This window comes from Hyla sarda, chromosome 5, assembly GCF_029499605.1.
Source record: "Hyla sarda isolate aHylSar1 chromosome 5, aHylSar1.hap1, whole genome shotgun sequence".
Taxonomy (NCBI): Eukaryota; Metazoa; Chordata; class Amphibia; order Anura; family Hylidae; genus Hyla; species Hyla sarda.
The window spans coordinates 238,156,670-238,177,548 of record NC_079193.1 but is presented as its reverse complement, the minus strand read 5'-3'; the positions used below and the strand labels follow the sequence as shown (position 1 = coordinate 238,177,548).

The following is a 20,879-nucleotide window of genomic DNA, read 5'->3' as shown; positions in this document are numbered from 1 at the left end:
TGAAGTCAAAGGGTAGCAAAATCAGCTGCGAATTTTGCTACCCGTTGACTTAATTGAGTAGGAAAATGCACAGCAGATATGCAGCAAAATATGGCACATGTGACCCTACCCTAACGTAGTCTTGACATGATACTATGCAACTCTGGCCACAAGAAGTTTACCAAAAGGAAGCATTTATCACATGCCCACTTGATAGCTTATAAATGTAAAATTTATAAGGGGGGGAGGGTCTGTTTATTGGAACCCCCCTATGGCCAAAAAAGGGGACCAATGGAGCACTGCACTGTTGCTGTCAGTGCCCTCAAAATAAATGAGTAGTTGAGCATGTACCTTGCCACTTCAAGCCCCTCCCATCCATAATCTTGAAACTGGTAGATTCAATAAAGATGCCTGGTTTACTTGTGGTAAGAAGAAAAACAGCTGAACAGCCATCTTTCCCATAAGCATGAGCAAACCAGGCACATTTATTGCCATAAAAGATGGGGATAAGCTGCTGCCAGACACTTGGCTGAATTTATCTTCCTGGGGGAACATAGCTACAAGCATGTTAAAAGTCACGCTTCCTTATTTCCTTCAAGGCAGTTGGCTCCCTCATATGCATGAGATCACAAGGATCTGCCAATATCTATCCAGTGTGTTTGGCCAGCTACATCACTGACGACACATGCATAAAACATTTTGTATCATTTTCCATTGTGCAAACATATTGCAAATATAATGAAGAGCTGATAGTAGGTAATCATTCATAAGTCATATATTACCAAGGTATATCTGAGGTCACTAAATAGCCCCATTTCCTAAAAGACATGCAATAGTAAATATCTTCTTCCTGTCCATAGCAGCCAAGCATAGATCAGTATTTAGTTTGTAAACATTAATAAAAAAATGAAATACAGATGTTGAATGGTTGCTAAGGACAGCAATGCTATGTTTGTCATACATGAAACCTATAGTGCCTCATACAATGGCGGCCTCTGTACATGAGTGCTGGGGTCAGCACAACACAAATGTGCTTGCAAAAAAAAAAATTAGGAGTCATTGCAAAAGTTATATAAACATACTCGAGCGGACAGGAAATTTCCACTTACAGTTCACTATTACATTGCCTTGTTGACCATCATTAGTAAGAACTTGAGTGCATTAGAGCTTCACTTTCTCCCTTCTTTTTTTTTTTTTTTTACAAAACAACAGAAAAGATACAAGTTGCTGACATTTTTCTATCCAGTAGGCTTCCAAAGGTCGACTCTAAGGGCCCATGCACACGTGTATTATAGCCTATGTACGAGCTGTGTATTTCACGGCATTATTGTATCCTCTCGTGTTACATCAGGAAAGCCTGTCAGAAAATAAACTTCTGTATCAGCCAAACTACACTTAAAGTATTATATGTATATGGTGCACAATACTTGTCTTTATTGGACTAGTACCAGTCTCTTAAGAGTTTGTCCAATGGGTTGTCAATTATACATGCACCAAGCGGCTGGCACATCACACAGCTCTCTGCAGAGCACATCTAGGCAGCCTCTGGATGCCAGGACTCCATCCACTGATCGTGTTTTCTATGTGGATATACCCTGTAATGTTGGCCCATCTTATGTTCAGCATACGACATGGCTGTTATCGGACATCTTTATGGAGTGAAGACCAGTTTGTCTATCAGGACTGTACCCTGGACTGTTATGCATATGGTACACTCATACTGCCGGTCCATTCCCTGATGATGTCACGGCCATCTAGTAACAGAATTGCATGGGGTGGTACCTGAATCATTGTGATTGCCACATTGTTGACTGAAATTGATGCTTTTTAACTGTACCTATCTAGGTTTCTTTGTATTCTGTCCAGGACCCAGTGACCACCATTCAGGCCCCTAGGTAAACTGAATACAGCATATCAAATACACTGATAGTTGTTGAGTTTTATGCACGATTTATGAAAAGTTTCATTTTAGGCACTTCCAAAGTTTTATGTTTGTTTATACTTCAGTAGTTTATACTTCAAGTGTAGCCATGCTGCCATATGAACTTACTTTGTCTCAGAATAACAATAATGTGGTGAAACCCACAGTTTTTATGACTTTTATTATATATAACTGTACATTTGAAAAGATATGTGGATATATATATATATATATATATATATATATATATATATATATATATATATATATATAATATCTTTCTAAGTCAGATAGATTTAAGGTCTTATGTCAAGCAATATTGACATGAAAACTGTACCTTTTTATATACAGGGGACTGACTCTAAGCTTTTTTTATTCTTCTTTTAACATTAACTCAACTAAAGATTAGATTTTGCTTGACAGACAGAGTGCTTCAGATCTTTTACATATTTGTTTTCTAGGAAAATTCTAGCAGCAATGAGATTCAGTTGATTGGCTCTATACAGATTTCGATCACACAGATTTCCACTGTTTTGGTCACAATATGTTTCCTGCTCCCACTCAATATGTTTCCATCTGACCTTAGCAACTTTTGCTCTGTTCTGGTAAAAGCCAATACAGGAGAGAAATGGGAGCTATTTTGTTAATCTCACTTTTTAGCTAAACTTCCTTCCACAGTGAAAGTCCATCAACATACTTGTTTGCAGAATTATTTTAAATAGATTCCTACGTCACTAGGGTCAAAGACTACACAATGGAGTGATCCCTTTATGTTGTTTTTAAAAAAAATGGGCTGCGACCATACTTCCTCTTGGTGCACTTTAATGTTGTAATACTATGTATGTATGTATGTGTGTGTATATATATATAATATTTATATGTGAAAAAAACTATAAAACTGAAACTGAACACCTAAATAATTCACTCCATAGACTCATTATTTATTCCCATGTTTATATCTGCATTGGATGAATTTCAGTTTTAACCTTAAGGCTACTGTTTACACAGTGTAAAATGAATAGCAAAATACAGCCATAAAACAAATCCAAATTTTGACTTTAATAATGTGCACAATAGAAGTCTATGGAAAGACAATAGGAGTCTATGAAAATAAGTCACTGGAGCAAAAAAGGTCGGATTTGACAGCTGGTGAGGTGATTGAGCGTGCTGCCGCGAACTTCATAGCAATATGACTCGCAATTGTATTGGGTCTCAGGAGTGAGACCCGTGCCATCTAAACTTTTGTTGTCTGGGCCGGTATGTCAAAAGTCTAGTTTTCTAATATACTTTCTGCATAAATTCTTAAAATTTTTTAGGATTCGATTGTGTAAATAGCTGGACACCTATTTGTCCATAATATTACCAGAACAGGTTTTTATCTGCTGCTTGTGTCAAATAAAGTCTATATTGAATGACTCCAAGCAGAGATCTGAAAAGACTATGGGAACATGTATAACTTATATAAAGAATAATAACCAATGTGTAAATAATATTCATTGACCCTGATTTACTAAGAGTGGAGTGTAGGTTTCTTTGCTGGTTTTAATTTCCTACAATTTTTTTTCCACGGTATTTACTAAGGCTTCCCTACATTTTCCACTTTCCCTACATTTTGCTTTTTTTTACACATGTTCTGATCTGTGGAGTTTTCCTCAGCTCAAATCCACCACATTTTCTGTGGAAGCCTTAGTAAATATGTTGGGTTTTTGTGGAAATGTTGGGAACACGCCCCTTTTTGGTGACCATGCCCCCTTTTCCAGACAGCCATGCCCTTTTTTGGGGTTTTCTCAGTAAAATGGAGAGTTAGGGTGCATTCACACCACGGTTTTGCAATACAGTTCCTGTATCAGGTTTTTGATGAAGAACGGATTCCTCAAAACCTGACTAAACTGTATCAAAATGTGTGTACAAATTTAAAACCGTAAACGGTTTAAAAAATGATGTCCGGTTGCATCAGTTTTTTAAGAAAAAAGTATATGTTTTTAACTTTTCACTCCATTATAAATAAAGTTTCACTTGTTTGATTGAAATTCCAAGAAAAATAATTATGCAAAGTCAAAAACCGTATGGTGCAAACCGGATGGAACCGTACGCACATACGGTTCTGTACGGTTCCTATTGACTTCAATGTTTTTAAAAAAACGTATACGGTTTAATACAGTTTTTCACCCGGACCAAAAACTGTGGTAGACTACGGTTTTGGGTACAGGAAAAAAAAACGGACAAAACCGTACAGGATGCAAAACTGACACAACCGGATGCATCTTTTGGCATATGGTTTTCAGTGGAGAGTCAATGCATACAGTTCTATACAGTTTTCACATTGAAAATGTATATGGGAACAGTATTGCAAAAACGTGGTGTGAACACGTTGGGTTTTTTCAATTCTGGCACAAATTCTGGCGCAAGTTCTGGCATAGACAGAATTTCTGGTGCACAACCCATCGAAACTTGTCAGGTTTGCAATAGTAAATGAGGGCCAATGTGTAAAGAATTCTGCTTATGCCTAAGACTTGCTTTCTTCGCATGTATTTGAAGTATTTGTGCATTTCTGCAGTTTTTCTAAAGTGCTGTATAGTAATTTGCCTGCCCCACCATAGTACTTTTGTACCTTATTTCTTTCTTAAGGTGCCATATGGCCGAAAGCTCTCTCTTCTGATTTCCACATACACATGAATGCTTGGCACAGCCAAACGTTTGTATGTTCTCTATGGAGAGAGGAGTAAACTCCTGCTGGTCAGCTCTGGTGGTGGATTATCTCTCAGAGATCAAAAGTAGTTGAAATCCAACATGCTCAACCCTTCATTTACCAGCATCATATGTCCGGGGAGAGTCAGGAGGCCACCATACACTTTAGACAGTCAGCCATCCCTGACGAAATCAGCAGAGTTTTCCGCCATTTGTTTAAGTATATGGGGACATTTTGTCTAAAGTTTTTTTTTCTTTCTATAGCTTTTTAAATTTATTATTGTGTTATGTAAAGAAATTTGTAGTATATTTGCCCTTCATCGAGCTCTGACCTCTTATAACCAGAAAGATAAATCCTTCCTGTTAATACAGTATTACTCCATCATCTGCTTATTTATTAATACTCTCACTCTGAAGACAATTAAATGTGGTTAGATTCATGGAAAGGGAAACAATGTACACACAGTTTCCATTCACATAAGGAGTGCGGTGGCAAGGGTAACATCAGTGGCCATTCATCTTCATGAAGGGGAAAGAGGTTTTGGCCACTTCACGGGCTTCTAAATTACTTATGTCATGGCATTAGACCTATTGATGAAATTTTAAATGTAAGATAGTGAGGGATAGGCAGCTAATCATGGTCTCTAAAGTAATAGTGCCAAATTCCTGTGGTGTGGGATAATACACTTTGTGTTAATATTTAATAGCTGTTAAATAGCTATTCTTTTCCATTACAGCCCCTCTTTGCCTGCCCTTGATTGGCATCTGCCGTCACAATCAGGACCTTATGAACTTCGCATTGAAGTGCAGCCCAAATCTCATCACAGGGCTCATTATGAGACGGAAGGAAGCCGCGGGGCGGTGAAGGCATCTACTGGGGGACATCCCATTGTGCAGGTAACCATGTGATAGAAGGCATTGTTTGATCCTGGCATTTCATCAAAAATGTTACAATCCACAATAATGTGTAGAGGAAGATAAAACATTTTTTCCCAGGGATATCTAAAATGCATACATTGTACTGTACTTTAGAAGTTGATGGCTTTACAGGAGCTTCTTTCCTACTGAATTAAAGGTGTACTCTGGCCTTTAATACATCTTATCCCCTATCCAAAGGATAAGATGTCTGTTCAAGGGGTTCCCGCCGCTGAGGACCCCCGCAATCTGTCATTGCGCACCCACCTTTGTGAGCTCTCTGCAGCGCTGGAGGCTCCAACTGTGTAGCTTGACGACCACGTGGTCGGAGTTGTGACGTCACAATACTCCGGGCTACACATTTGGAGCCCCCAGCGCTGCGGAGAGCACACAAAGGTGGGTGCTCAATGACAGATTACGGGGGTCCCCAGTGGCAAGACCCCTGCGATCATACATCTTATCCCCTATTCTTTGGATAGGGGATAAGATGTTTTGGGGCCAGAGTACCCCTTTAGATATTTTTTCTGGTCAGCACCCAAAGGGATATAATCTTAAATGTTGTAGAAGTCATAAAAAGACACACTTGACAAAGTTACCTGGTTGCTAAAGGGATAGCCTACATTGCATAATTGTTAAGATTGAGGCTAGTCAAAATATCCTTTATTTTGGACACCTTTTGTTCTGAAAGCAAAGTTGGTGTAAGCTTAGGCTATGTTTTAGATGTCAGAAATTCCACATAGATGCGTAATCCTGCAACCACATTAATTTGGCCAGAATTCCGCATCTTTCTACATCTATGCAGAATTTCCGCATTAAAGGGGTACTCCACTGGAAAACATTTTCTTTTAAATCAACTGGTGCCAGAAAGTTAAACAGATTTGTAAATCACCTCCATTAAAAAATCCCAATCCCTTCAGTACTTATCAGCTGCTAAATACTACAGAGGAAGTTCTCTTCTTTTTGAATTTCCTTTCTGTCTGACAACATGCTCTCTTCTGACACCCTTGTCCATTTTAGGAATTGTCCAGAGTAAGAGCAAATTCCAATAGCAAACCTTTTGCACTGGACAGTTCCTGACATGGACAGAGGTGTCAGCAGAGAGCATGTTGTCAGACAGAAAGGAAATTAAAAAAGAAAAGAACTTCCTCTGTAGTATACATCATCTAAAAAGTACTGTAAGGATTGGGATTTTTTTAATAGAAGTAATTTACAAATCTGTTTATCTTTCTGGCACCAGTTGATTTAAAAGAAAATGTTTTCCAGTGGAGTACCCCTTTAATTCCTCAGGGATACTCAGACTGCTTTTTATTCATTGCGTAAGTTTTGTGCAGAATTTGCACAAAATCTGCAGTTTGCTGAGAAAAAAAGCCCCATTCACTTCAAAGGACTTCTGTAGCTGAATTCCGCAAAAATATGAGACATGACTTATATTTTTGTGAAACATGGAATGCAGAATTTTAGCTGCGAAATGTCCGATGAAGTTAATAGGCTATGAACACATGCAGAAATCCATGCAGAAATTCTGCAGTGTGATCATAGATAGCAATCCCTAAATCATGTGAAAAGGGAGAGCATGTGTAAAGGGGTATTCTGGTGTACAAAACTTATGCAAGTACAAAGTAAAACCCAACATGACCTGCAAAAGTGGGTGGAGGTTTGCTTTTCAGCAGTCAGGAAAATACAGGGGAGGAGAACAGCCTGAAAGCCAAGTCCACTCTTGCTGCATCAAGGAGGAGTAACAGGTTGCAAAAATGCAGCTGTAAGGCCCCATGCACACTACATAAATTCCATCAGTGGATCAATGCCATCTGGATTTGGGGTTCATTTGCTACCGAAATTAACTCCTCCGATTCGAAGTGTTGTATTGTTGTGCTGGGTGTTGTGACCCTACAACCTTTTTAAAGTTTCTTGTCTGAATGCGCAATACCCCATAAAACTAAAAATTGAAATGGTGGTATGAAGCTTGCAATATTCCAGAAAAAAATTAAGGTGATACTTTAAAGGAGTAGTCCAGTAGTGAACAAGTGGTGAACAACTTATCCCCTATCCTAAGGATAGAGTATAAGTTGCAGATCGCGGGGGGGGGGGTCCGACCGCAGGGTCCTCCCCGCGATCTCCTGTACGGGGCCCCGACAGCCCGCGTGAATACAACTCTATGGCAGTATCGGAGCGCTGCCTTCGGCAATCTCCAGCTCTGCCATAGCGATGTATTGAGGGGGCGTGTCAGCCGCCGCTTTGTGCGGGGGTCGACACCCGCTATCTGGCCGGAGATCCTGGCCCCCGTACAGAGAGATCGCAGGGGGCCCCAGCGGTCGGACCCCCTGCGATCTCAAACTTATCCCCTATCCTTAGGATAGGGGATAAGTTTTTCACCACTGGACTACCCCTTTAAAACTAACACACTTTCTGTTCACAGTACCAGTCTATATATTGCTTTTGCTAAAACATTCAGTTCACTATGACGAGTGGTGCAGCTTGTGCTGTACAATGTGTTGCTTTTGCTCCATGCTGCCTAGACATTCAGTGAATTTCCTGAATCTTTTAGCTAGGGCTGGGCAGTATGACCAAATATGTGTATCATGGTATTTTTGTAACTTATGTCGGTTCCACGGTATATATAACGGTATTTCTTTCACCCCCCACCCCAAATCATGTGACCCGCCAGCGCTGTTCTGCTCCCCCCCCAAAATCATGTGACCCGCCAGCGCTGTTCTGCTCCCCCCAATGATCAGCCCAGCGGGGTACTACTCACATATGTCACCCGCAAGCACTGCCCTCCTTATCTTTATTGGGGGCCGCTGGCGATGGAACTCTATACTGTACGCCAGTGGTCTCCAACCTGAGAGCCGTCAGCCTATCACCAGCCGCAGCGATGCCCCGCCCCGGCCAGTGATAGGCTGAGCCCACTGTCATGTAAGGAGCTCTGGCCGGCTTCTTACATGACAGTGGGCTCAGCCTATCACTGGCCGGGGCATCGCTGCGGCTGGTGATAGGCTGGCGGCTCTCAGACGTTCCCGTCCCCAGCGTAAGGCCAACATAGGTGAGTTTAAAGTTTATTTTCTTTATCTTTTGCAGCCTGGGCATAGGGATACAGTGTGCAGCAGTGCTCACAAACCTGCGGACCTCCAGCTGTTGCAAAACTACAACTCCCAGCATGCCCGGACAGCCAACGGCTGTCCGGGCATGCTGGGAGTTATAGTTTTGCAACATCTGGAGGTCCGCAGGTTTGAGACCACTGGTGTACAGTATAGAGTTCCAGCGCTGGCGGCCCCCCAATAAAGAGGAGTAGGGCAGTGCTTGCGGGTGACATATGTGAGTAGTACCCCGCTGGGCGATCATTAATTGGGGGGGAGCAGAACAGCGCTGGCGGGTAACATGATTTGGGGGGGGGGAGCAGAACTGCGCTGGCGGGTAACATGATTTGGGGGGGGGGAGCAGAACAGTGCTGGCAGGTAATATGATTTGGTGGAGGGGGGGGAGGGCGGGGAGCAGATCAGTGCCTGCGGGTCACATATGATTAGTTCCCCAATGTGGGGACAGCGCTGCTCTGGGCTGATAATTCATTCCCAAGGGGGAGGGGCCCAACTGGTATTGCGGTATGGGAAAAATTAATATCGTGCACCCCAAAAATGTCGGTATTCGGTATGAACCGGTATACCGCCCAGCCCTACTTTTAGCATAGCATATTTTAGTGCACTGTGGTTCTGTGCGGGTTAGCTGTAAATGAGTATAGTTGTACAGTTCACACAAGTTATCTTTTCCTGTACTATAACATTCTGTATCCACAACCATGCCCTCACAAATAAAAGAACATCCTGTATTTTCTTTTAACTAAATTTCTACCACTTGTATATACTTTATTTTCCTGTTAGAAAACACTGGCACATATTTTGCTTCAAATGGCATTTTGCCATTATTTGCTTTAGGAGGAAACCATCTTTTGCACATATTTACTATATTCACTTGCCATTTCACTCCAGCAGTAGAGGTCAGATGATGTTGTAATATTATTAGAGGCTATCTGTTATTATAGACTAAATATTGCATAATACAAGCATGTTGCACCTCCTATTATTCAGCCATTCTTTTTACTGTTTTTATGCCTGTCTCTATTCTTTTTAATAAAAACAAGATGAATGTATCATATACTAAGCACCTAGAAAATAAATCCTTTTTCTGCGTGGGCTGGAAACACAAATTGTATCTAACACATTCTTTGAGGTCTGAACATGAAGAACAGGAAATGTTTTGAGTCAGAATCTGTTAAAAAGTATATATATCAAAATATGTTTCTGTCCAAACAAAGATGAGAAAAATTAGAGGCTGGGAACGTGTTTAGCATAAATGTCATATATTCATTTGTGATGTGTAGACAAGCCAAAATTACACAATCGGAGGAACATTTGCCAAGACCTCTATGCCATATTGCTTCGACAGCATGTAAATTCTGCACTTATCCTTCTCATGTATTAGGTGCAAAAGAAGAACTAGATGTAAATGCCTTATTTGAGTAGGGTACGTAATAAAGAATATTGCGAGAAATCTGAAGCCTATTTATAAAGCATTGCTGAACACCAGTTTTCCGGGCCAACAAAGAATTTAAAGAATGTTTTGCAGAAAATGATGAGCAGCTCTAGCAGTGTGAACTGTTTCTATTGCCAGGGAAAGGTTCGCTGTTTGTAGATAGTGCTATAAAATGAGCTTGGATCTCGCTCTGAAAAGTACTTTCATGCACAATTTTATTTTTATTGAGTATCACATTCTCTAAATCGATTGTATTAGCTTCATGCGTAGTCTCTTCTACACTGTAGAAATCTACTAAGACAGGAAAATGGGCTTTCCACAACTACTGCTCTGTGTTATACCATAATTATAGCTCAGGGTCAAGGAGAAAGTTTAATTACAACTCATTGGGAACAAGGAGAATATTTTTGTAGCCGTGCATCAGGAGGAAGTGGAGGTAGAGTTGGAGTAGTAGACGGAGAGGAAACCTTCCAAATTGGTGTCAGTTCCTCCATGTTTTCATTATCCATTACCTACAATTTATGTATGGGTAATGCACAAATTGCTGGCTCCGTACCCCACCCATGTTTCCTTGGCATTCTCACCTGCACACGTGAACTGAAAAAGCCTGTGTCTATTGTCCATGTGTTTCTAAAATGTATCTGAGGTGCAAAAAAAGACATTAACACACATCTGCGAGCCAGGATGCAATTATTATATGTAATGAAGCCAGACAAACATACCACAAAGCAGACATTTTATAGCTCAATCATAAACGGCTGGCACTTTTTACCAGCAACTCCACATGGGTTATTGCAGTATGCACATGGCCAGCACTTGCCAAATAATACATTCACACATATTCAGCATGAAAAAGATTACATTCAAGTCAATGATTTCATCAGCTGGAAGCCGTAAGTTTGATTGTTGGGATCTGGCCAGTTGTCTCTGTGTTTTAGGCTCGCTTTTTCCCCCGATATACATATATTAACCTGTTGTATATTCCAGGTGGTAGAGCTCGGCAGTTTCATTGTCATGCAGAGCTGCTTCATGGTGTGAAGTTCTTTGGTGTCAGTTATTGTATATCACGTCTGGAACTAAAATTGTCATTAGAGTCCTATAGAAGACATGCTATGAGAGCAAATTGTTTCTTATTAGGTATCTTTTTACATCATATGTATGTCTTTCTTCTTTGTGGAGATTGTTGGCTTTGTCTGCTATGTGTGTAGATCAGCTTTGTATAGCGGTATTTCCTAGCCCCCCCCCCCCATAATAATTATCAGCCCACATCCTCATCGGAGTAAATACTCACATATCACCCGCATGCGTTGCCCTCATCGTCCTGTTTGTTGCGATCGCCAGCGCTGACACTCTATACTGTGTGGTATCCCTATGCCTGGGCTGCAAAAGGTAAACAAAATAAACTTTAATGCACCTACGTCGGCCTTACGCTGGGGACAGGAACGTCGGAGAGCTGTCAGCCTATCACCGGCCGCAGCGATGTTCTGCCTCGGCCAGTGATAGGCTGAGCCCACTGTCATGTAAAAAGCAGGCTTCTTACATGACAGTGGGCTCAGCCTATCACCGGCCCAGGCAGGACATCGCTGTGGCTGGTGATAGGCTGACGGCTGTCCGACGTTCCTGTCCCCAGGAAACAAGTGAGGCCGGTACCGGACTAACGGGAGGTGAGGTAAAGTTTATTTTGTTTATTTTTTGCAGCCCGGGCATAGGGATACAGCACAGTAGAGAGCAGTGGTCTCCAACCTGCGGACCGCCAGATGTTGCAAAACTACAACTCCCAGCATGCCCAGACAGCCAACGGCTGTCCGGGCATGCTGGGAGTTATAGTTTTGCAACATCTGGCGGTCCGCAGGTTGGAGACCACTGGTATAGGGTGTCACCGCCGGCGGCCGCAACAAACAGGACGAGGAGGGCAGCGCATGCGGGTGATATGTGAGTAGTACCCCGATGGGGACAGCGCTGGGCTGGGCTAATAATTAATTGGGGGGGGGGGCATTTATACAACTGTATATACATGCCTATGCCTTCAGTATGAATTTAGCCCAGCAGGAATGTAAGGTCTCATGCCTACTAAATTTTGCTCAGGTGCAGCAGCCTCCCTTGTTTTCAGTGTGATTCTGCTGCAACCGTGCATACTGCTGAATTTTTTCTGCCGAAACGTATTGTCGTCAATGAAAACAGCAAATGTCCAATTGGTCCTAGCACCAACTGAATCAGGTGGCAGAAATTCTTTAGTGTCCATATGCTCCTACTGTATGTTTATATTTAAAGGAGTACTGTGGTGCTAAACAATTTTTCGGTAAGTGTCTGATCGCGGGGGGTCCAACCCCTGGGACCCACTGCAATCTCCTGACTGGCCAACTGTTGGAATGGCTGCAATCTCCTGCCACGCTCTCCCCATAAAAGGAGCATTGCCGCTTCCCACGCGAAGTGGTGGTCAACATGCCCCCTTCATGTAACTTTATGGGAGAGCTGGAGATACATGAACGCTGTATCTCTTGCTCTCCCATAGAGATACATGGAGGCGGCATGTTGGCCAGTGCTTTGTGCGGAGAACAGCAACGCTCTGTTCATGGGGAGAGCAGGGCACGGTGGGCCTCCCAACAGTCAGACCCACGACGATCAGACACTTTTCCCCTATCCTTGGAGTAGGGGATAAATTGTTTAGCACCACCGTCCTACTTTAAAGTCATCTTACATTGTATATTTTTGTCTTATGTCCACCTATAGGTCTATAAGATGCGTACCTTCTATACTCATTTTAGTCCTGGTTTCAGAATAAATGAATACTCTTTTAAACTGTACAGATGTCTTGCATTAAGAAGAATAGAGCCATCTTGGCTTCTGCTTGATAAAGAAGAGTAGGTGCCACCTCTGTTTTTAATAAGTTCAGCATTCAGCCATTGTGTAACCTCTGTCATGCAGACAGGCACCCTTGCACATCATATATTTTGAAGAGGTGTGAACTATTTTTGTGTGAGCATGTAAAAAAAAAATCACCTATAATAAACCAAAATGAACAAAGAACAGATGTCCTCAGCACAAAGGACACACCATTTTATCACTTGGTTCATTTATTTTTGTTACAAGTGAAAGGGATCCATATGAAAACCATACAAGAAAACATATGCAGCTGACCCCTCTGATTTATACAGACGTGGAGAAGCCATGTTTCTGTATAGTTTGGCTCAGCCAGCAACCAGACGCACCATTATTTTTAGGTTACCTGCCAAACGCTGGGTATACAACATGAGGCAAGTGATACATTTTTATATGTCTGGCTGTAATAAAACATCTGGCCTCCATTCTTAGCGTAGTATCTTGGCATGAAAGGCTGTTTGCATCCAAATCGTATTAGTAAAAATCTGTTTGCATTAAAGGCATTATTAATTATAGTAAAATTGCACAAATAAAAAAGAAAATCTTTTTAAATGTTCTATCCTAATAAAGTCTCCCCTTACCATGTGGGATGCAGTACAGGGGAATTTCTGACTTGCTGTGGCCCCAGTATTTTATCATAATGGATTTTTATTGCACGGATAGTGTCTTATCATAAATGTCAGTAGCTGTTGTAGCATCTTGTCCCACACTTCTTTGCAGAGCAGATTCAATTCACATGATTTGGTGAGTTTTCAGACATACAGTCATGGCCGTAAATATTGGCACCCCTGAAATTTTTCTAGAAAAGGAAATATTTCTCACAGAAAAGGATTGCAGTAACACATGTTTTGCTGTACACATGTTTATTCCCTCTGTGTGTATTGGAACTAAACCCCACTGCCGCGGGGATCAGATCAGCCTCTGTCCGTCTCCCGGGGTCTTCTGCACTGATCTGCCTTCCAGCAGACCAGAGCAGAAGATGGCCGATAATACTGATCAGTGATATGCCCTATGCACAGCACTGAACAGTATTAGCAATCTAAGGATTGCTATAAATAGTGTAAAATAAATGTAAAAAAAAGGGGAAAAAAATTTAAAAAAATTATTGAAAAAGCCCCTCCCCCAATAAAGTTTAAATCACCCCTTTTTCCCATATTAATACAAAAAAGCGTAAAAAAAATACATGATAAACATACTTAGTATTGTTGCGTGCGTAATTATCCGAACTATAAAAATATAATGTTAATGATCCCCTACGGCGAACGGCATAAACATAAAAAAAAAAAAGTTAAAAATTTCGGCATTTTTGTCACATCAAACTGCAAATATTTTGTTATAAAAAGCGATCAAAAAGTCACATGTGTGCCACACTAAGCATGGACAACAGAAAGTGGAGAAGAGAACTGTCTGAGTACTTGAGAACCAAAATTGTGGAAAAATATAAACAATCTCAAGGTTACATGTCCATCTCCAGAGATCTAGATTTGCCTTTGTCCACATTGCACAACATTATCATGAAGTTTGCAAACCATGGCACTGTAGCTAATCTCCCTGGGCGGGAGAAGAGAAAAATTGATGAAAGGTGTCAATGCAGGATAGTCCGAATGGTGAATAAGCAGCCCCAAACAAGTTCCAAAGGTATTCAAGCTGTCCTGCAGGCTCAGGGAGCATTAGTGTCAGATCAAACTATCCATCGACATTTAGATGAAATTAAAAGCTATGGCGGGAGACCCAGGAGGACCCCACTGCTGACACAGAGACATAAAAAAAGCAAGACTATATTTTGCCAAAATGAACTTGAGTAAGCCAAAATCCTTCTGGGAAAACGTCTTGTGGACAGATGAGAACAAGATCGAGCTTTTTGGTAAAGCACATCATTCTACTGTTTACCAAAAACAGAGGCCTACAAAGAAAAGAACACAGTACCTACAGTGAAATATGGTGGAGGTTCAATTATGTTTTGGGGTTGATTTTCTGCCTCTGGCACTGGGTGCCTTGAATGTGTACAAGGCATCATGAAATCTGAGGATTACCAACGGATTTTGGGTCTCAATGTACAGCCCAGTGTCAGAAAGCTGGTCTTCCAGCAGGACAATAAACCCAAACATACTTTAAAAAAGCACCCAGAAATGGATGGCAACAAAGCCCTGGAGAGTTCTGAAGTGGCCAGCAATGAGTCCAGATCTAAATCCCACTGAACACCTGGGGAGAGATCTTATAATTGCTGTTGGGAAAAGGCTCCCTTCCAATAAGAGAGACCTGGAGCAATTTGCAAAGGAAGAGTGGTCCAACATTCCGGCTAATAAGATGGTTATAGGAAGCGACTGATTTCAGTTATTTTTTCCAAAGGGTGTGCAACCAAATATTAAAGGGGTATTCCAGGATTTTTTTTTTATTTGACTATGCTACAGGGGCTGTAAAGTTAGTGTAGTTAATAATATTTTGACCTGTGTGTTACGGTTTTCTCATAATTCTTCTGTGATTTTCACCCCAATATTTATTTTTGACAGCATACAAAATGACTGTCTCAGGTTTTTCCCAGGTTGCAATGTGGCTGAGACCTGACTCACTAGTCAGCTGATGACAGGCAGCCTGTCTACTTCAATGGGAGGAGCGATCGCTTGGTGGGAGAGAGATCAATCTGCAACTAATACAACAGTTGTAGGCACCCTGATTGAAAACCACAGGTCTTCTAATGGATGCAGCTCATTTATGTTTCAATGGGTGGGGTTGCTGATATGTGGGAGAGAGGAAGATGGAATTGTGGGATTTGTAGTCAAAAAAAGAAAAGTCAAACAGGAAATACCAGTTCACAAAAAGCTAGCCACAGTGTTATGGTAATCTCACAACATAGCCATTTAGCCCCAAGACAAGTGAAGATCCTTTCTAAGCATGTCCATTACTGTCTGCCAGGTACGTACTAAATTCACCTTATGGTGGATAACCCCTGTAAGTTAAGAGTGCCAATCATTTTGTCCAGCCCATTTTTGGAGTTTGGTGTGACATTATGTCCAATTTGCTTTTTTTCCCTCCCTCTTTTGGTTTAGTTCCAATACACACAAAGGGAATAAACATGTTTATAGCAAAACATGTGTTACTGCAATCCTTTTCTGTGAGAAATACTTCATTTTCTTGAAAAATTTCAGGGGTGCCAACATTTACGGCCATGACTGTACTTGCTTGTTGGTCCTGTCGTAGCATTAATTATATCAAAGCATCTTAGCACCATATTCATACTGTAAAAATCTGGATTTTTCAGATAAAACTGGAACTGCATTGCCCACAGAGTTATATGTTTTACTTGTGTGTACGTAGAACATTATCGTAGCCTGGACACATAAATGTAATTCTTTCCCATTCTCTTTCTCATTGTAAAGTAATAAACACTGGTTTTAACTGGGGCTAAAAACTTCTGAAAAGAGTTAGTTAAAATATCCTTAACGGCATAATGAAAGACTTTATAGAGAGGGTTTTAGGGGAAGGGCAACCAGTTTAAGGCAACATTTAATCCCCACTAAATCACAATAGGGAGCAGCCTTTAAGGTCCTTTCTGTTCTCATAATTGGGTAATTTGTATAGGAGAATTACGTCTAGGGCTGCACAGTGCAGATTTGTCTATCTTTTTTTTTTTTTAAACCTCTTGCTTGAATAGAGCTTAGAACTAATGGTCGATCAGCTTGTTTTCGAGCACCCGTGTTATTTTATATTTATCAATCTCAAGTAGTTACACTTCACGCATTCGCGCTGCAGTCGCTATGTTTAGATACAATGACAATGTTTAATGGTTTTATGAGATGGGAGTCCAGAAAACACTAAATTCTTACAAAATGAAACAGATGACATACGTAATGATCAGCACCCAATACTATGCTATTCCCGTCCTTCAGAGTAACAAAAAACCATTAAGTCTAATTCTGCTGTGATTCAGTTAAGTAGTGTGCGCTCACTCTTGTGCGTTCTTTGGCTTGCCTCCCTGTTTTGCTACTTGTTTGGAAGCATGAATGATATCATTAATAATCTGGCAGCTAGAACTGCTGCTTGCTGCTAAAGCAGTATCATCATTCAAGCTGTTATCTTGCAGAACCTAAAAAAATACAGTATCAGCATTCCAGAGAGAAGAGGGAACATAGTATCATACATGTGTCAAATCATGTAGCTTGCATTCCTTCTTGCCTTTTGACTAGGAAGCGTGCAACATGGGGTAGTGTCATGCTGCTGAAACTTCTACAAGGCAAATTAGACAAATAGATCCTTTGTAGACACAATTATCAGAGAATGCCTTTTAATCTTTCTGTTTTCTAGCAAGCTGTTCTTTGTTCACAGGACTGATAGAAAAGGCACGCTTAGAAGAATATAATCACAATTCACGAGGGAGAGAGGAGTCTTACTGGATACTTCTAGTTATTGACAAGTTTTAGAGGAGGAATAAGGGTCACGCTGCAAAACGGATGCTATAATACAATAAAGCTGCAGTTTCACAAGATGTGGACATTGATCAAGATGGGTGTAGTGCTGAGCTGCACGAGCGCTTTCTCTTCAAGCTGATGGGTGACCAAGGAGTACACATGGAATAAAATGTGAATGAGACAACCTACAGTATAATGGCAGGTTGTCTCATGGTAATTCCCATAACAGTAAACTCCCCCAAGCTTAAAATACAAGCAAGATAGCATTGTACATTCATATTGCATTTAAATAAATGGCAACATTTCTTGCTTTTCATCAGTACTGTGAGAAGCCGCTTCTTATAGATGCTTACACAACTGTATTTAGTAGTGCCATCTGTAATGTCAACAATACCTGTTCGCCTGCACATCCTCATATGGGTGGAAAATGCCCTGCTATGGTAGAGAAGGATTTTCCTTCAGGGAGACACAAATTAATCTCTTAGGAGAGCAGAGCAACATCCTTTGCTGATATTGCGGTTGGATTTGTAAATCTGCCCAGTTATTGTCCCATTTTCCACCAGGCTTCAGACTGAAATATACAAATTGCCTCCCAGTTTTATATAAAATACCTGAGATGCAAAAAAAATTCCAGTTTGCTGTGGCTTTTAATAAATAGGCATAACAGTTTTTTGTGCCAACAGGAAAAGTTACTATTAGTGATCACATACTATTATCTTATGGAATGACATCAATAGTAAATTGACTTTATTTCAGCTCCTGTTACCTGCACAGGAGCTGTGATAAGTAAACAAGAAAGCTGCGGGGAATTGACATTTCTTGGGCTTTCCATGTCAGCTAATATGCAGACTATCATACTGTCTGAATGGAAGATCAATCCTTGATTTATTACTGTGCATTAAATATGGGGCAAACTAGCCAATGTATCATAAAATGGCTAAACTGGAAGAATTACAGAATAGAAGTCTGAAGATAGAAACCTTATTTTGGCTACAGCTGCTATCACTTACTGGTCAATATCATCACATTCTTGTCTTTTACCTTGTTTTCTGCCGAGGGTTTCTCTACTAGGATATGCATATGTGGTATTCCTATCTTTATACAGAGATGGCCTATCACTAGGATATGCCATCATTTTATGATTGTGAGGATCAAACTTCTGGGACCACATTGGTCCTGAGAATGAAACTGCTCATTTAGTACTGTGTTCTAGAAACAAGGCATAGTAGGTCATTGTCAGAAAAAGACCACCTGGTCCATCTAGCTTGTACTCTTATTACCTTTTTATTTTTGTCTTAGGATAGATATATGTTTATCCCAGGAAAGTTTAGTTTCACTTACTGGGTATTTATCAAGCACATCTGCTGTTTGTTCCTATCACCTACTACTCTTTCAATAAAATAATATTTTCCTACGTTGTTTCTGATCTTCCCCCTAATCTTCTAAGCTACCTCAAATGGGGTTATTATGTGGTTCCTTGTACATAGAGAGGCTAGGCACTGCTGTGCAGAGAAAAAGCTGTTAAAGGAATGCAATGCTCTCATAGGTCTCATAGGTCAGACCTCCAAGGACTACAATGTGATTAGGTATGTCCCGATTCCATTTTTTTTAAGAGTACCGATACTTTAATTTTAGTACTCGCCGATACCAATTACAAGTACTTTTATTTTAAAGGGAATCTGACACCAGGGTGACCCAATTTCTGGCACTGCTTACCGTGTTGATATGAGGGTTCCTCAATGGAGGTGGCTTCTGTAGTATGAGCCAATATTTCTCTCTTCTCCATTGGACAGAACACGGAATTTGCAATAGCGACAAGACCGATGTCTCCGGCGCGATTGTGCTGATGTTCACATGGTGAGCAGTGGTAGAAACCGGGTCACCTGCACTATCTACTTATAAATTGAAGTTAGTGCAGGTGACTCTGCTGTAAGATTTCCATTAATAGTAGGTAGTATCCCCTTGTAGGTAGTATAGATAGTTGCAGACATTAGCAGCAGCCCCCTGTAGACAACAGCCCCCCCTTGCAGACATTAGTAGCAACCCTCTGTAGACCGCAGCCCCACCCCTGTAGACCGCAGCCCCCCTGGTAGACAGCTCGACCCCACTTGTAGACAGCACCCCCCTTGTCCCCCTTGTAGACAGGGACCCCCCCCCCTTGTAGATAGCACTCCCTCTTGCCCCCTCTTGTTGACAGCGATCACCTACGGCTTTCCTCGGATGTGGCCGCTCCACTGCCCCTTTCTCCCGTCGGCATAATGGCGTCCTATGGAGGAGCATGTGACACACACGTCACTCTTCTTCCTCCGTAGTGCCTACTATGGGGGAGATTTATCAAAACCTGTCCAGAGGAAAAGTTGACCAGTTACCCATAACAACCAATCAGATCGCTTCCTTCATTTTTCAGAGGCCCATTTAAAAATGAAAGAAGCAATCTGATTAGTTGCTATGGGTAACTGGTCAACATTTCCTCTATACGGGTTTTGATAAATATCCCCCATAGAGTAGTGCTATGTGATAGTTTTAACTCCATAGAAAACATATGCAAATATCATTATGCTGCTTCAAGAACCCAATCCAGCTACACACGGGAGCAGATGATAAAACGATGGAACATAGAACAGTGGGTCTGGTGAACACTGATGAATCACTTGTACAGTAAGTTAATGGCGCTTGCCAGACCCAGTTTTCATACACAAATATATTATCCATAGACAACAAATAATCTTAAAAATGGTGGGTGAGTGAAATGCAAACTATATTAAAAGGTTGTGTTACTTTTCATTATCTACATTATTTATACAGTTATTACCTGAGCAGGATACAAGTCAGGGCTTTGTCTAGAACATTTAAATTTAGTTTTTCATCAGTCTTTCAAATAGACACTTGTTTTTACACTCTAGATGCAACTTTCAAATGTCCAGACAGTCTCCCTAAGAATTTTTTGATACAGTGCAGAACAATTCCAAACAAAGCAAAGTGTCCATGTACTGAGCCAGCAAATCATCTGTTCTTACTGTGAAATACTGCATATACTTTACAGCATGCAAAATGGGGCCGAAGAGCATAAAGAAGTGGGGTATGTGTCCAAAACCCAATGTTTCTCCATTGCAGTTGCCATTAAGAGCTTGGGATGTCAACTCCGGGCTGCTTGCCCCAATAATTGACAGCACTCAGGGAATGGACAGCTCCACTGACTGACCAATTTTGCCTGCGCCAAAAGCACTTAGTAGAGAAGGTATTTCTTTGCTGCCAGTGTCCTTTACACACTTGCATTCAGGATAACAAAGGTAGTTGTATTATAATACTTAGCTGAGTTTCAAGAGACCTGCAGTTCCTAAGAGGGTTTTGTGGGTTGTTTATGACTTGATGAGTTACAGATTTGGTACGCTGGCCACTACTGGGTTCACCACTATTCCTAGGTGTCACTATATGAAGATAACAGCTCTTACTTTCATTTGATGAATTCCTAGATTCTTAGAAATGCCTTTAGCAAAATGTTTAAATATGTATATATATCACCGTTTTTCCTTTCATTGTGGCATAGGGTTCTCCAAAACTTTATA

At 41.1% G+C, this 20,879-nt stretch overlaps 1 protein-coding gene across 9 annotated transcripts in view; it reads left to right on the top strand.

Annotated features, from left to right (window-relative positions):
• The window catches only part of NFATC1 (nuclear factor of activated T cells 1), a 233,155-nt gene that overhangs the window by 43,179 nt on the left and 169,097 nt on the right, over positions 1–20,879 (top strand). For all 9 annotated transcript variants that reach the window (XM_056521384.1, XM_056521378.1, XM_056521386.1 and 6 more), the window contains exon 3: positions 5,326–5,485. In XM_056521384.1, the coding sequence (XP_056377359.1) occupies positions 5,326–5,485 (160 nt within the window). The remainder of the gene's footprint in view (positions 1–5,325; positions 5,486–20,879) is intronic.